This window comes from Acipenser ruthenus, chromosome 7, assembly GCF_902713425.1.
Source record: "Acipenser ruthenus chromosome 7, fAciRut3.2 maternal haplotype, whole genome shotgun sequence".
NCBI lineage: Eukaryota > Metazoa > Chordata > Actinopteri > Acipenseriformes > Acipenseridae > Acipenser > Acipenser ruthenus.
The window spans coordinates 19,787,223-19,804,809 of NC_081195.1; the positions used below are offsets into that span (position 1 = coordinate 19,787,223).

The 17,587-nt window shown below is 38.9% G+C and overlaps 1 protein-coding gene across 15 annotated transcripts in view; it reads left to right on the top strand.

The window, feature by feature from the left end:
- LOC117416038 (sorbin and SH3 domain-containing protein 1) overlaps window positions 1-17,587 on the top strand; it is an 83,164-nt gene that overhangs the window by 8,907 nt on the left and 56,670 nt on the right. For all 15 annotated transcript variants that reach the window (XM_059026558.1, XM_059026559.1, XM_059026557.1 and 12 more), the window contains exons 2-8: window positions 2,145-2,200; window positions 5,414-5,485; window positions 6,473-6,568; window positions 9,585-9,686; window positions 12,989-13,015; window positions 13,126-13,247; window positions 15,976-16,326. In XM_059026558.1, coding sequence (XP_058882541.1) covers window positions 2,145-2,200; window positions 5,414-5,485; window positions 6,473-6,568; window positions 9,585-9,686; window positions 12,989-13,015; window positions 13,126-13,247; window positions 15,976-16,326 — 826 coding nt within the window. The remainder of the gene's footprint in view (window positions 1-2,144; window positions 2,201-5,413; window positions 5,486-6,472; window positions 6,569-9,584; window positions 9,687-12,988; window positions 13,016-13,125; window positions 13,248-15,975; window positions 16,327-17,587) is intronic.

A 17,587-nucleotide genomic window follows, 5' to 3' on the forward strand; every position in this document is an offset into this window, starting at 1 on the left:
TATTCTACATGTCTTGTTTGCGATGTGGGCAGTAAGTCAATTAATAATAAATCCACATCCATGTATGAAAGAGATATTATACATTTTATACATATTCAAAATAAAATAAAATGATCAACCAGTGTTGTCGCTGTCAAAAGTTCTGTTGCAGGAAAGGGTATATTACCTCTAATATACTGTTTGGAAAAATGACAATATAGTTGTATTCACTGAAGATAATGCAAATCTAAGTGGCTATGCAAAGTCGTGTAAAGTTTTGATTAAAATATCACAACAAAAAGTGAAATGCATCTCTGCAGCCGCGGCACACTGGAAGGGACTGCTGCTTCCGCTTGCAGAAGCTGGGCTACGTAATACAACAATTATAACCAACAGCAAATTAAAAAAAAAAAAAAGAAATCAAATTAATTCCATGTGAGTAGGCCATAATGTTAATGTAGTTTTCAAACTTTTTTTTTCTACTTTGGACAGTGGGGTTGATTTTTTTTTTTTTTTTCTCTCTTAATTTACCGTTATGTTTGCACTGGAAATTTGTCAGATGTTACACAAAACAAGACAAAGGCTAGTGACGGCAGGAATATGAAAATTGGAAAGTGCTATATTTAAATACCAGTGTATTTATCAAACGTGTTTTAAAACATCGGGATTTGTTTGAATGAGTTTTTTTATACCATGCTCTATAAAAAGAGGACTTGTTCCTTTTTTTAAGCATTTTAACTCGATAATAATCGATAATCGTCATTAGAATTTGCAAGATAATCGATGTCAATGTCAGGGTTCGATTTACAACACTAGTGCACAATAAAACATAATTCAGACAGAAGTTACTTAAGCGTACATGAATTGTTTGTGGACACTGATGTACAAAAAAACCCTTCATCCAGTCATCTTGAGATTGCAGTAAAATGATTACACTGCATGAGCAGAGCAGCAGACGCACCTTGTGCACATGATACCAGCGTCCACGTTGAAGCACCATGCGCACATGGTACTAGCGTCCACACTGAAGGCTGCAAATCATTTTGACATATGGGCCAGTGGTATGCAGTCTATCCTGTTGAGATTACCATTAAATCAGTGGAACTCTGTGTTTCTTTATAAAAAAATAGTTATTTGCCCTTACTTCCTTCCTGCTAATAATACAAGCCTGTGTTACAGTACTTTGACGTTAATGTGGTGGTGTTTGGAAGGTGTTTTCTATGCAGTCTTCTAGCAGCTTGGAGTTCTTGGCTAATTTCTTCTTGGCAAACTAAACCAAATTCAACAAATTCACATGTATAAAACGCTCAAGGTATAAATAAGACCAGTTTTGTAATACATGGTACCATGTTTTATATGCACTCCACACTATCCTAATCCTCATGGTTGAGAGGAGCAAATTGGAAATGATCTCAGAAAGAGGTTTCATTAAAAGACAGTGGACTGAGACAGTTTCTTTAGATGCTGTGTTAGGGGCCATGTTATGTACACTTGGTAAGACGTTAGCTTGGGGATTGTTGTACTCTTCACACAGCCTCTGCCAATCACATTTGCAGTTCTAGCTCTGGCACTAGCCCAAGTAAATATGTTCTTATGCATTAGATTTTAAGTGAAAGATTGAGTGAAAATTGGAACAGATCCTAAATAAGTATTACAATATTTAAGCTAGTCTACCAAGTACAGGAAGTGTCTGAAACTGCAGTCCAAGAGTTTTATGTCGGGTGTCAACCCTTAGCGAGTCGCAGTAGTAAGACAACCTGTGAACCGTTATGACAGTCACAGCTCTTCAGAAACTTTAAAATGTGCGACTTATCAAGTGCTTGCACTGATGAATTCAATTGTGCGTCAAATCTATGATTCAGATACGCAAAGATACTATTCAGATATTCAAAGCCATCGTTTGAATATTTAAAAGAAGGGGACTGTGAAAACTAACTTCTTTAACAGTGTGTGACAATATATTAAGTGTATTTTGATTTTAAATATTGGCAAAATCCTAAGTTTGGTCTTATTTTAATATTCAAACAGTGGCGGTATTTAGATTTGCCACTGTTTAGATCAATTGTCTCTTAACGGAATGTACACTTATTCAGTTCTGATGTTTTTGTAGAATGGCAATTCTGCACTAGTCTGTGTGTGTGACTAATGCTCTTTTTTTCTTGCAGGGAGAACCAGAACGTTGAAGTGCACAAGTCCAACACCACAATCACCATGAGTACAGGTATATCTGCAAGAATCATTCTTTGAGTTGCGTTTGCTCTGTCGGTCTACATTCAATTTAGTGCGATAGGTACTTTTGTCGGTAGAGCACCCAAAATGCCTTCACCATGCAACATTCAAAAAGGCCTTGTTAAAATCATTAACTAGACACTTAAATTAATACCCTAAAATGTATGTTTTGATAAACCAGCAAAATGCTTTGAAAGTCACTGCGGAGGATTTTTTTTATAGTTTAAAGCTTTGATGTACTGAAGTTTGACATATGTGAGAAATGTTCAGGTAAATATTTTCCGTCGTTTTCCATGGGAAGGTCTGTTTCTAGTCAGGCTTGAGCACACCAGAGGCATCTGTCAATAGTTAATGATGGCAGCTCACACTGCCAGAGGATCCCTAATTCATTCTACCAAAAACAACATGCAGCCTTTGGGATTGAACATCTGTGCCATTTACTGCAAGAACTCACAGCTTTAATTAGTCTTCTGGCTCAAAGTACCTTAACATTTATAAACACAACTTGACCAGTGCCTGTAAGCTGGTTCATTCAATGCAGTGTAAATATACTGGATGTGTGGTTTGAAGGAGAAATGTTTAGTAAATACAAAGCTGATTAAATAAGAAGCAACAAGATAGACACTGGGAGTGAACCCGGGATATAGCTCCTCCCAGCCCATCGCTTTACTGGGATTGAAACTGGAAAATACCTCATCCCAGTCCATCGCCTTAACCACAGTACAAAATAGCCAGGCCTATTTACACAAACTTTTACTTTTAGTTAAAGTAATGTATTGCTTTACATGCACTGCCTCCTTTACACTGCAGGGGTCAGTCTTGCATTGATTTCAGAACACCATTCACAGTCACATTAAATAAACAAAATAGTTATTAGAATAAGATCCATAATCTAATTTCCAGGGATATTCCAAGTACTGAGGGATTTAATGATTTTTAATGTATTTTTTTTTAGAAATTATTAGACATGACATTAGTGCAAAGAACAGACTGAGTTACACATAGCAGGTTAAGATGTAAGAACAGGCTGAGCGCAACATCCAAGTTCTCATTAATGATGCCATTCAATGTTTTTAAATAAGCTGGTGTTTTTCAAAAATGGGAAAATGAAAATGTACCAAAAGATATACCGGTTACCAGTGAGTTCTTAGAGTCAGACCAAAAAAAAAAAAAAAAGTTTAGTTCACTAAAAAGCAGTAGCGACTACACTAATGCCTCTTTTCCTCTGCACAACCAAGCCGCGCCAGGGCCGTACCAAGCCCTCAAGGTGTGGTTAAGGGGAGTCTGGGTTTTTTTCCCATTGCAGAGCCGAGCCGTGCTACTGACGTCACACGCAACGAAAGACAGTTGTTATTAAGTATTGTTATCAACTCAGTTTCCCAAAAGATGCTCAAACAAATGCTGTTCAAAAATTAATAGACCAACGTTCAGCTGTATCTTGTATCGCTATATTTTGTAAATATATTTCGGAATGTCTTTATAGTCCACAAATGTTACTGATTATATCGACTTACTAAGATTCATTTAGTTCTGTTGAGGGGGAAAAAATAAGGTTTTAAAAATATGATTTGCCAAAGATATCCCGTTTTAAGGATAGTTGTTGTTTTTTTGTTTGGGTGCTTAAAAAAAAAAAAAAAGGAAGCTGCGCGAGTGAAACGAGAGACATAGTTGTATGTATGGCACAGCTGTAAATTATTTTGTTTGACTATTTTTGTAAGTAAGTTTAGAATGGGTTTATTTTCACTTTTTTTCTTTATATTAATATAATAAAGGGTCAAGGATGAGAAATTTGGTAGAATTTGGTGTTTTTTGAGTGTGTGAGTTAAGTGTACTCTACCCGCGGTTTATGTCCATTTGCTTGAAATCATCTCTGATGACTTGGCCTTGGTTGGTTAAACCTGGTCTATTAGGTATCCTTCCCCTATTCCTTAAACAAAAGGAAAGTATGGGTTGTATATTTCACGACAGTTGTACAATCTGTGGGATTCAGGATGCGTGTACCTGTCATGATATCCTCTGGTATGCCTTGCCTGTGTTCCAGCCAGCTGTTTTCCTGTATGTAATGAGCAGGAGGAGGAGCATGTGCTTGTGCTCACTCTGTGGAGCCGGCTGTCCTTGCAATCTGTCACGCTGCAGCTCAGTTGTGCTCTGTGGGATGGCTCTTTCCCATGCCCTGCTGGCAGATTGCAGGAATGGAGCACATTTTTAACATTCCTCTCGGGCTGTGCTGGGCCTTGCTTGATGTGCAAATATTACATTGCTATTTATACTTTACATTATCCAACAATTTAAATAAACGTTATCCAGCAAAAAGCACAGCTTACAGAAAGAACGTGTATTATGATTCACATTCAAACAAACACTGTGACAAAAAAGAGCATGTTCTTCTTTGTTCATAACTCAATTTAAATTGGAAACCAATGCATAGATGGAGTTTGAAATAAATGCCACACATTCTACCGTACAAACGAGTAGCAATGTCATTCTCACTATTGTAGTGCAACTTTTTAAAGTAATTTATTTATTTATTTACCTCTGTTTTTCTGAAATAATCCACTGAAAGAGTTCATGTGAAGAATTTCATCAGTAAGCAGTGGTTTTAGTACAAGTGCCATTAAGTCATTTTTTTCATTATTGAGCAATAACAGAACATCTGCTCTCCAAAGAAAAAAATGGGAGAGCAGTGTCTAGTTGTTGTGTAATAGTGTAATAAAGAATAGCTACGCATTTTAATGCACAGAGAGGTGTGGTAATATTGAAAATCATGGAAAACCATGGTAGATGGTGGTTTATGCATAGAATAACCATGGTAAAACTGCATAATTACCATGCAAGTGAACTTTTATCAAGGTGGTAGTGCTGCTTATACGTTCTTGGTTGGTTCTTTGGTTGATTCTTAGTATGCCCCTCCATGCCCTCTAGTAACGGGCTATCAGTGCGATCTTTGTGGCACTTGGGCTCTTGCTGTGTGCTGTGTGCAATGTTCAGTGTAAGAGTTAATTGACTATATTGGCGTGCTTCTCTTCACAATAGCACAATCATAACAATCCATTATGTAATGCAGCTGGCTAAATCAGGAAATGAATGGTGATCCCTGCGGCTGGCTACTCTATGATCTCATTTATTCCACAGTGCTGGATTTCCACTGTGTGCGAGTGTTATCACGGGAGTGAATGCTTTCTACTAACCGCTGTTTCTCTTTCAGAGCGTGAGGTCACCGTTTCACAGACTGTTGTAAATGGGATATCGTCCTCCAGCAGCCATGATCAGGACCGAGGTGAGTGGAAGGCAGTGTTTAATTAGAGAGAGAGCCCTGCAATGCAGACAGGTCCCCAACAGCATGACTTTCAATCACAGTATGGCAGTAGCTGGATTTGAACACCAAGAGGGGAAAGGGCAGGGTTACCAGCAACTGTAATCTGACATTCATCCTCCGATATTGTAAAGTGACGCAAGTCACATTGTACACTATTTAGAGCAAGAAATGATTGACATACTGCATATAAAAAGATTGAAATCCCTGCACAAAGTGATTGATGAAATTATGCCACTTGATTATTTATTTCATGACACTTCCATTATTTATTACAGCATTGGGAAGCGTTACCATATCTTGCGTATGAAGCATTTTGGTTGTTCTTTGATAATCAGTTTATTATAAATGGATGTAGCTCCAAGGGCAAAGAGAAATTTCCACATGATGTTTCTTTTTATCAAGAAAATAAATGGATAAAAACCTACACAGCACAAGCACTGGGCTATAAAACAAAAAAAAGGAAAATCCAATTTTCTTTGTAATCATAGTTAGACCCACTTTATCCGAAACTACCAATACTTGGGGAAAACCAGGAGTAAGAATGTTATACCATATAGCATGGTTTCACAGCCCCTGATTAGCACTAATCTTGCACTACCCTACTTTATCTTAGGTATGGTTTACATCATTCTAACTGAAAGTGCTGTAACCACAGTATAGTATAGAAATGAATCATAAAATGCTATAAATAATTTGAATGATGTTATGAAAGGGAGTGATATGTCATTCAATCTAATACATAGAATACTTTCTGTCGTGTGTTGAAACCCAGTACTGTAGAAGGAAACTCTAATCTGTTTGGTTGACTGGCTTCAATGTCCTGTGTGCTTTTTAAACCTCCTGCTCCTGTCTGTATCTCTCCCCACTAAAAAGGAAACCACAAGGCATGCTCCAGAAAGTTATTGTTCCTTGGTTCTTTCTGCATTGTCTACACTTTTGTGTTTGCAGTGGTTGAAGTCCCTTTGCGTGCACGCTCTATCTCTGCTGTTAAAATAATTCCCGTGAAGAGGGTGAAAAGTTCTCCTGACCTAATGCTGGTTACAGGTACCCTTTATAAAGCTGCCATTCACCCATCATTGCCCCCTGCAAGCCTGCCTACAGCCTCATCTCTCCATCTGTAGGCTTGTAGTAGTTACTAATGCTGTAGATCCAGCTGTTTCATTGTTAACAATACCTGGACTCTCGTGAACCTGAAAATGTGGTTTGGTATGCAGTGTGAAGCAACGAGATATGTGAGGGCTGGAGTGAAGTGGCTTTCCTCGTTGATTTAACACATACAGCAGAAGATACCCGATGGTTCTAACTAGGTAACACGCACACACACCACTGATAGGATCGTTACACCCCTTTCAGCCAAGCGATTTCTTGATTACATTCAAACACACGTTACAGCTGGTACAAGGTTAAAGAACGCTCTTAGTTTGTTTGCCTTGCCTTCCAGGAAGTTACTGCTTTACTTCCTTTGTCGCTTCACCCCAGCAGTGTCTTCTAGGTCAAAGCATGCTATTGGCTAAAAGCATGTCAGACAACAAGGGAAGCAGCTCATTGGTTGTTCACAGGAAAGAAGCCAGTGAATGGGGTAGGGACAATTTTACCCTACAGGTAAAACGACCGAGGACGTACAAGACAGTCTAGAATGGCTTGTGAACAGAGATGTCTTTTAGCCTAGTAAAGTACCTGATATTATGTTTAAAGAAATACATGATTGCTAAAACATGTGTTTCTTTCAAAACTGCACATTTGAGACCTATATAATGAATAGATGTGCAGGCCAGAGAATGTTTACACACCTATGTTGTTAGCTACAGTTTCTTTGATTCCAGTACATTTTATTTGGCATAAAAAACTTAAATACATACAACAACATGTGTTTAAATAAAAATGTCTGTCTCTTCTTTTAACTAATAACGATTTTAATATGTACAGCCGACCCTCACATGAATACTATTTTCTTTACACCATAACAAAGTAAAGTCATTTGTATGTATAATTAAAAATGGGAGCCAAAATTTAACATTTTCACACAAATTGTTACCCATAGTCGACGAAACACTGAGGATGGAAGGTGCCCACTTGAAAACCCCAGAGATGTACCCTACTTAGCTCAATCCAGATGGTTGTCATGCTGATGCGCTGGGGAGGCTGCACTATGGTTGATCCCCGGAGCCAGCATCGCAGCCGTTGTGTGTGCTGATGCGCCAGGGAGGCAAAATAAGCTGATCCCTGGAGCCAGCATTACACTTCAGCCATTAACACCAGACAGAAGGATATCTACATCATCATATGGAAGGAAACGTAAATGGATGGAGACACATATGGATCACATTAGTTTACTGTAAAGCTACGTCTTAGTTGGTGCTTATCTTGGCGAGAGCCGAGTTCAAATCAGCATGAAGTTTTAACATCTACTCTCGTGTAATGGAAATCATACAGAAACAACATGTTTTCTGTCCATCTTTCATGACCATTCATATCTTTATTAATCAAACAATGTCTTTGTACTGCATGCATGCTGGAACTCTAGATGGTACATTTAAACAATGAGAAATAATAATACAGTGGTTGTTGCATTGATAAGCAGGGCAGCATGAATGCACTTAATGTATCCAAATTCTTTTGTGATCAACATCAGATTACTTGAATAGGCTCTTTCATGATTTGCCTTATCTTTTCAGAATATTTTTTTGCACTGGAACATTGAAAGCTAGTATTTAACAGAACCATTCAGTTCTAATACGTGCCATATTAAAGAGCTAATGTTTAAAACTGTATCTTCAATGCCTGTGCCGATTTCATAGTAGTAGGGACAGGGTAATGTACAGTATGTAGGTTTGGGGAGATTTTGGTCTTGAATCACTGCTCAGTCTCTGACCCGGAGCTCCCGACTATAGTGATGAGTGTGACATCATACTTTAGAGAAACGAAACATTGGTAGAAGCAAAATGTCCTTTCATTTGGGGCACTGACGTTTGTACTGCTGTACTGCCATACCGAGGCCATAAACTGACAATTAAAATATGTCACAAAACTATTAAGCTAAATTGATCTGTCACATGCACATGCCCTTTCTTTAGACCTAACTTAAGAGCTACTGCTGTGCACACTGGGAAGTGTATTTCTTTGTGGAGTTTTATCCAGGACTACAGTCCCACAATGCACTGCAGAGCTTAAAGGAACTGGGTGAGCCATGATCAACCAAAAAGCCTTTTTTTCCTTTGTACATTTTCTTATGTTCTTATGTAGTATTTCAAATGTGTTCATAATGGAAATGGGAGCTGCGATTGCACTGCTTCTGAGTCACACCTCCAAAGAACCAGTGTGCTGTATCTACAGTAGGGTGAAGTAAACTAAAGCATTGGCAGTACAGTACTGGTTATAGAGAAAAAGTTAATAGGAGGGATGTGCAAGTATCATATTTAAGAACATTAATTTATAGTCTAACATTAACATATAACAGCAAAAGCTTCATAAAATAATGTCTGTTAACATTCTTCATGTAAGAAAAATATCAAATCTAATTAAGTTGTTTTTATTCCATTTGCCCTTCAGTTATTTGCGTTTGCATATGTAAACCTATTACCATTTTAATAGGGGAATTGACAAAACTATTCTTTACTCTCATTAGTGTAACAGCAAGTCCTGTATTCCTGACCCTACCTGGTGCATGACGGATAAAACTAATTACAGTTTTCCATTAAATTTCTGGCATCCACATGCCCTGTGAAGTATACTGCAGCCTTGGTTCACATGGCCGCTTCTTGCCTTGTTTTCTAGCTTTTTATTTTTTTCACCAGTTGACTGAATATTTTGTATTGAAAACTTTTACGTTTTTTCAAATATGGTCAAAACTGATTGCAGCTCCCTGTAGTGGTTTATTAGGGATGGCAACCTCCAATCAGAGCACAACTAATAGTCACATGGGTATCTCGGCTTGTGGAGTGCTGAAGCTTTTGATTTGAAATAACATTATTAAACTCTAAAAAAACAAAACAAAACAATCTTTCCAACCCGTTTCACAACAAAGCGAAAACTTATACTGTACTTGCTTTCCCTTTCACAGAAACAGATCCTTCCAAAGTGTGTACAGGGAAGGGAGCTGTGACACTGCGTGTGTCCAGCGTTCATGCAGAACTTCAGAGCAGCAGCCCCCAGCCCTCTCAAAGTGAGTACTGCTTCAGGGGATTAGAACAGCCAAGTCTCTTACCTTTACTGTGGTACAACTGTGTAGTAAATTCTATTGAAACGTGAAGGCTGAAAACAAGGTACTCTGTGTTTAACAATGGGAAATAAACATGGGAACATCATGGGAAACTGAAAAATCCAATAAAAATGTGTGGCGGGCCATACATTTATTTTAGAAGGCTACATAATGTATAACTCAGAAATATTAGCTACAATACAGCATGAGCATACAATTAACCATGTATTTACAGTTCTCTTGTGTGTGTGTGTGTGTGTGTGTGTAAATATATATATATATATATATATATATATATATATATATATATATATATATATATATATATATATATATATATATATATATATATATATATTTGTACAGTAATTTAAGTAGAATGATAGATGTTTCATTGATGTTTTGGGCAGTGCTAAAAAAAAAAAGATCAGAACCCCTAATCACAGATGATGATTATAACTGCAGTGTCAGACAGATACATATTCAGTATTTACACTGTCAGTACCAAGACAGACTGTGTCAGACAGTAGTAAAAGCCATATATATATATATATATATATATATATATATATATATATATATATATATATATATATATACAGTGCCTTGCGAAAGTATTCGGCCCCCTTGAACTTTGCGACCTTTTGCCACATTTCAGGCTTCAAACATAAAGATATGAAACTGTAATTTTTTGTGAAGAATCAACAACAAGTGGGACACAATCATGAAGTGGAACGAAATTTATTGGATATTTCAAACTTTTTTAACAAATAAAAAACTGAAAAATTGGGCGTGCAAAATTATTCAGCCCCCTTAAGTTAATACTTTGTAGCGCCACCTTTTGCTGCGATTACAGCTGTAAGTCGCTTGGGGTATGTCTCTATCAGTTTTGCACATCGAGAGACTGAAATTTTTGCCCATTCCTCCTTGCAAAACAGCTCGAGCTCAGTGAGGTTGGATGGAGAGCATTTGTGAACAGCAGTTTTCAGTTCTTTCCACAGATTCTCGATTGGATTCAGGTCTGGACTTTGACTTGGCCATTCTAACACCTGGATATGTTTATTTGTGAACCATTCCATTGTAGATTTTGCTTTATGTTTTGGATCATTGTCTTGTTGGAAGACAAATCTCCGTCCCAGTCTCAGGTCTTTTGCAGACTCCATCAGGTTTTCTTCCAGAATGGTCCTGTATTTGGCTCCATCCATCTTCCCATCAATTTTAACCATCTTCCCTGTCCCTGCTGAAGAAAAGCAGGCCCAAACCATGATGCTGCCACCACCATGTTTGACAGTGGGGATGGTGTGTTCAGGGTGATGAGCTGTGTTGCTTTTACGCCAAACATAATGTTTTGCATTGTTGCCAAAAAGTTCGATTTTGGTTTCATCTGACCAGAGCACCTTCTTCCACATGTTTGGTGTGTCTCCCAGGTGGCTTGTGGCAAACTGTAAACAACACTTTTTATGGATATCTTTAAGAAATGGCTTTCTTCTTGCCACTCTTCCATAAAGGCCAGATTTGTGCAGTATACGACTGATTGTTGTCCTATGGACAGAGTCTCCCACCTCAGCTGTAGATCTCTGCAGTTCATCCAGAGTGATCATGGGCCTCTTGGCTGCATCTCTGATCAGTCTTCTCCTTGTATGAGCTGAAAGTTTAGAGGGACGGCCAGGTCTTGGTAGATTTGCAGTGGTCTGATACTCCTTCCATTTCAATATTATCGCTTGCACAGTGCTCCTTGGGATGTTTAAAGCTTGGGAAATCTTTTTGTATCCAAATCCGGCTTTAAACTTCTCCACAACAGTATCTCGGACCTGCCTGGTGTGTTCCTTGTTCTTCATGATGCTCTCTGCGCTTTAAACGGACCTCTGAGACTATCACAGTGCAGGTGCATTTATACGGAGACTTGATTACACACAGGTGGATTCTATTTATCATCATTAGTCATTTAGGTCAACATTGGATCATTCAGAGATCCTCACTGAACTTCTGGAGAGAGTTTGCTGCACTGAAAGTAAAGGGGCTGAATAATTTTGCACGCCCAATTTTTCAGTTTTTTATTTGTTAAAAAAGTTTGAAATATCCAATAAATTTCGTTCCACTTCATGATTGTGTCCCACTTGTTGTTGATTCTTCACAAAAAATTACAGTTTCATATCTTTATGTTTGAAGCCTGAAATGTGGCAAAAGGTCGCAAAGTTCAAGGATGCCTAATACTTTCGCAAGGCACTGTATATATATATATATATATATATATATATATATATATGTAATTCGTAGCATATTCCATTGAATGTCTTCATTTTTAGATAGTTTCAAACTGTATGCATTAAAGTAAAAACTGTAACAGCTTGTTGTATATACATACAGTATTCATGGAATGTCTTGTATCACTACAAGCAATTCAATTAGATCATTATAGTAGTATCCCATGCTGGAACGCGACAGTAACACAAATACGATTTTGCTTCAGCCAAAATAACATAGAATATATGTTAAGCTGGAATCCCATGCATTCATCATCAATTTCAAGCTAACTAATTTGAGTATTTACCCTGAAACTGCACAAGTGCACTGAACATGAAAACGTCACGTATCTTCGAGCGTGCAGTAGCACAGCACCCCTGGTACTGAAATGTACTGTGGGATTAGTGATGATGAATTGCATATGCAGTATGTCAACCCTGCACTGACCTTCCCATTGGTCAACTATTATATTTATATACATCTAGAATTTGAATGATTGTAAACCAATCGTACAATGTTATAAAAAAAATTATTCAGTTTTCAATCCTGCTTGAATTACTAAGGGTCTTTTCATAAAGCAGGGCAACATTTCAAAAGACATCCTTGTTCTGAGCAACCCACAGTCCATTTCAGATCGTCAGATTTGAATGTGCAGTTATTTGCGGCATTTGAAACTCCAGAATGGGAGTGCGGCCATCACTTTTTCAGAGATGCCTTAATTGCTGCTGTGCCTTTCCGAATAAGAGAGGCAGCGGAACAATAGTTTTCCACATCCCCGTGAATGAAGGCCTTGTTGTGTTTACAAAGGTCAGAGATTGTGAGAGCATCTTGTTTAGCGCTTGTTTCTATGGTAATTAGCAGGCATGTTAGTACGAGTCTCTACAGAAAGCATTTTGTCTGTTAGAGTGGTCAGACACTTTACACTGTGTGGTACAGACTACTGACTTGTTCTCTTTTGAAAGTAACAGTTTATTTTCACTCTTTTTATTCCGGTTCGTCGCTCTCTGTGGGAAAACTCTCAGGTCCTGAGCCAACAAACCCAGGAACAGGTATTGATAACCCTGGTTTATGTTCTCAGCCTGCTTTGGAATTAATGGTCTGGAGTTTTTTTTTTCTTACCGTGGTTAACCTTGACTTTGCTCTGTTTGCACTGTTCCAGATGGTTGGAAAGCATTGTCCGGTGTCGACACTAATGGAGACAGCTCAGCCCATTCGCTGGCTGCTAAGGGATACCGGAGTGTCAGGCCAAACCTTACTGCGGACAGCAAGACACAATCACAGGTAGGTTTCTTTTGAAAGGTTTACATGGAAATAAATGACCCACAGGTCTGTTTGATGTGGCAGGTAAACTAAACTATATTTTAATCGGTTACTTTGATGGGATTCATTTTTCATCGCTATTTTTTTTCCATCCAATGAACTGAATTGGGTTTTCCTTAGGCAAAAGTGATCTGACCTTTTCATATTTACAAAATATTTGAATTAATATACAATGGGCTAGTCTTACAAAGGTTTTGCTCCACTTTGGTATAGCAGGAAAAAAGCTGTTAATGTTTCAAACAAAAATTAAACAGTTCAGGGTGTTTTTAGAGAGTTTTTATTTCACTAAAAGTAGAGCAGACTTTACCCTGGAGAACAAGTGTAGTAAATGTGTTCCAAGGACTTGCATGTTCTTTGAATTGCTTGATGTTAAGTACATTTCTTTCTTTGTTTATGTAATAAAATGGTAGACTAGAAATAACAATGGTACACTTGAAAATACAGGTAAAAGATTCATTTTATGTAGTGACAGCATAGTTACCATATTGCAATATTTAAACATCCCTGAAGGGGAATTTCTATTAATTATACCAGTTTTGTATGTTTCCAAGAACTCATCAATTAGACTTGTTAGTCAGTGTGTATTTAAAACCTATGATGTGATACAGTAATTTATTTTGTAATGCTGCACATATTAATTAATGTAACTATAACTACAGTTATAATTACAGATAAAGTATATCCAGTAATGTATACAAGAGAACGCTGATTATGGTCACTCAGGTTCTTTTTCAACTTTTTAAGAAAGTCATCTTTTTTTACTGCTTTTTCTTCTTCTAACAATATTTTTTCCTGTTTGCTCTTGTTTGTGGTTTGTTCTGTTAAGAAATCTCCCCCCTTGCCCCCTCCTCCGAAAGAGCAAAGCTTTGCATGGCGGCCCACTACTAATCAGAAACTCTCCTACCTTTCCCCGGTTCCTATCATGGATTGTTTGTACATGAGTTACCCAAAACCATACATGCCAACAGCACCATCTAGTGGCATCAATGGGCAGTGCTTGTCACAATACTCTGGTGTAAGCTCGGGTTCTTCAGCAGGGTGCACACTAGCACCAGTGCCTGGTTCAGTCCCCAAAGGCACAGTGCATGTTGGCCAGGAACAATCCAGACCAGCTCAGTCTGCCACTGCAAGTGGCAGTGTGAGCCAACAAGCCAATCCTGAGAAAAAGAGTAGCAGTCTCTATGTTGTTTGTTTATCTAACAACACTTGCGTGCCTGTCTCGTCTGTAAGTCTCCCACAAGAGGAACAAGGTGTTTTCTCAGAAGCTACCATGCACCCAGCACCCCCAGGCACAGGCGGTAGTCCCCCCACAGGTGACACCCAATCGCCCCCTCCTCCCTTCCCTCCCAGGCCGTTCTTAACTAAAGGTCCTGGGAGCTACTGCAAAGAAAGAGATTCCATCAGGATCTGGCAACCATCTCCATCGGACCAGAGAGGGGCTGCCATCATAGATTACCAGAACACCAAATCAGCAAGGCAGACAGGACCGTACTGGTTAGGTCAACAGCACCGGTCTGCACAAGCAGAGGGATACAGCATGGTACTATACTACTCTGACTTTACTACTTCGCTTCTCTGTGTTTCAAGCCTGACACATCTCCAACAAGCATTGAAATATTCTCTAATTTCCTTTCATTTTTAAAGGAGCGAAAACCTAATTTCCGACTTTTTCTTTTTACAAACAGGTGTTGTTCTGTAGAAGGAACTTTATATAGGATATTGTGCTGTTGAGTATCTGAAAAGGTTGTGGACCATGTTCGATAAAAGATAAGTGTGCAAGGTGACTGGTTCCAGCTGTTTTCTGGGTTGTTCCACCACAGTTCGTGTGTGTGTGTGTTGACAGAGGGGTGCTGGAAGCTTCCTAGCCCACCCTTTGACACAATTGATCAAGCTTCAGCCATACACATTCTTATCTTTTACTGAATCCAGTCCTGTGCATGTTTCTGAAATACACTGTTCACCAGCAAACATCAACTTTTAATATGGTTTAATTTTTTATTATGATTTTATCACGCTTGTTTTTCAGTTTGAGTGCTTATAGCCAGGTTGACTGAAGTCCTCTATTTATCTACAGAGATGATGCATCACAAGGAGCAAGACCCAATCAGAGCCTGATCTTTTAAGAAGAATTGGACCAGTTTTAAAACTCAGTACAGGGATGACATATCACAGTTATCATAATGAATAAATAATCACTGTTCATCATTTTCTGTTTCAGTCATCACATCCTGGTGACTTTAAAACTCAGAAGTTTAAAGAACCCCTGTGGCCTTGAAATAGATCTAAAAAAACATGTCCTCTCTCCAAGTACAGCACAGAAAATAATACAAACATCTATCTAAACAAGAAGAATACATTAGTTAAGATAACTGTGATAATTTGTACCCATATTAAAGATGAAGTCCTGCCCAGTGCAAATTTGGGTATTTGTTCAAAGAATCGTAAAACGAACAATCCTTAGTGCCTGTTCACATAGATATGTGTATTTTTTTCATTGCAACTACAATACGTTTGAAATCCCTGCATTTATTCTACAAGCCAGCGGAATTAGCAACTGGAGGGCAGTTCTTAGTAAATGTGGTTACATTTTGTGGCGATGTCACTCTGTCAGTCCATGATGCAGGACAGTCGGTTCTGAGATGGCCGTGTGTTAAACCTGTTTGCATAACAAACCCCTTATTTCCAACAGGACGATACAGCTGGCTCTGCTCAGCCTGACATCATAGTGGTCTCACTGGCTGAGGTTGCTGTATTTTCTTCAGCAACAGAGGGCGGCCCGTGCACCCCCCCACCTCCTCTGCTACCCACCGGACCCGATCCCACGAGTGCGTCACTCACCCTGCCGACTCTTGATGATTTCATACCCCCTCACCTGCAGAGGTCGCCAACTCACCACACACCCACCACCTCCAGTGGCTCTGCTTCCCCCATTAACCTGCTGCAACAACCGGCATTGTCACCTGCACCGGGTCCCCTTCTTGTAGCTCCTCTGCGTTTCCCTGAGACTTCAGCCACACTCCCTGGAGTTTCTGCACCTACAGTAAGACACCAGTGCCCTCACCCACTTCCTAAGTGGCACAGATTAAAACACCTTTGTTTTGTCTACTTTGTTGTGAATCAGTGAAGCTTGACTAAAACCTGTTCATCCTACTAAAAAAAAAAAAAAAAAAAAAAAACACCTCACCACTTGTGAGAGCTTGAAGTGCATGAAAACAGGTAAAATGACTTTTACAGGTTGTGCTTACATGGCTTTAATGGTAATTTACTAAAAGCTTCTTTGTATCAACTGCGCTCCAACCTGTACTGAACTTCTTGCCTTCCTTCCTTTCTTCCTTGACACCGGCCAAAATCAACATATTTTGGCAGCACAGCGGCCTCGGCACCTAATCTCTGTCTCTTGTGTCTTGAACTAAAGTACTTTTAACACTGCTGCGCAAGGCACCTTCTGTACAATTGAGTCTGGCAGATAGGGATTAATTTCACTTTAAATGGCAGTGAAAGCACTGCACTCACATGTTCCAACAAGACCTCATGTGATCCTTTCTGGCTGTGTTTCTGTACATTCTGCACCCTCTCCCTATGAGACACTACACCTGTTTCACATAGTTGTGGCCTCACTGGCGTCGCACTGTCCCAACTCCCTCTAGTATTGATGCTAAACTTATTTTCTTTCCTTCCTGACGCTGCCAGCTGTGGTAGTTGGGCCTCATTGTAGCCTGCATGAGTGTTGCATGTCTTGGTACCTGCTGGGTGAGGAATGCAGGCAGGACGGGCAGTTTATCATGTGCTTGTTTCTCTGGCTCAACCCCGTCGGGCATTGTTGAAATGTTTATATTTCTGGGAGAAAGACGAGAATCAAGCTACAAAGAAAAATATTAATGTTACTGCTTTAAACACCACAGTTAAACAGGTATGCAACCTGCTTTGGAAGAATCTTCTTGTATTCAAGGGAGATCTTTTTTGCCTTTTCTTGGGAGGGGGTGAAATCTGCTTGTGTTAACATTTTCTTGATGTTTTAACTCAATTTATATTCCAGCATGGGGGGGAGGGGGACACATTAAGACAACATTCATTACAGAATGTAATGTCATTAGACAATATATTCTATGTATATGTTACTTCAAATATTTACCATGAAGACAGTGCTCCACATCTTTTGAAATACTTCTCTGTTTATTCTCAGTGGTATATGTAACTAGGTAGTAAACATTGTAATGGTCCGGAAAGCTGAACTCACCTCTCCTTTTTGGTTTTGTGCTCTCTGTACTATCTTTCTCAGTCATTCCTATACAGTACAGTGC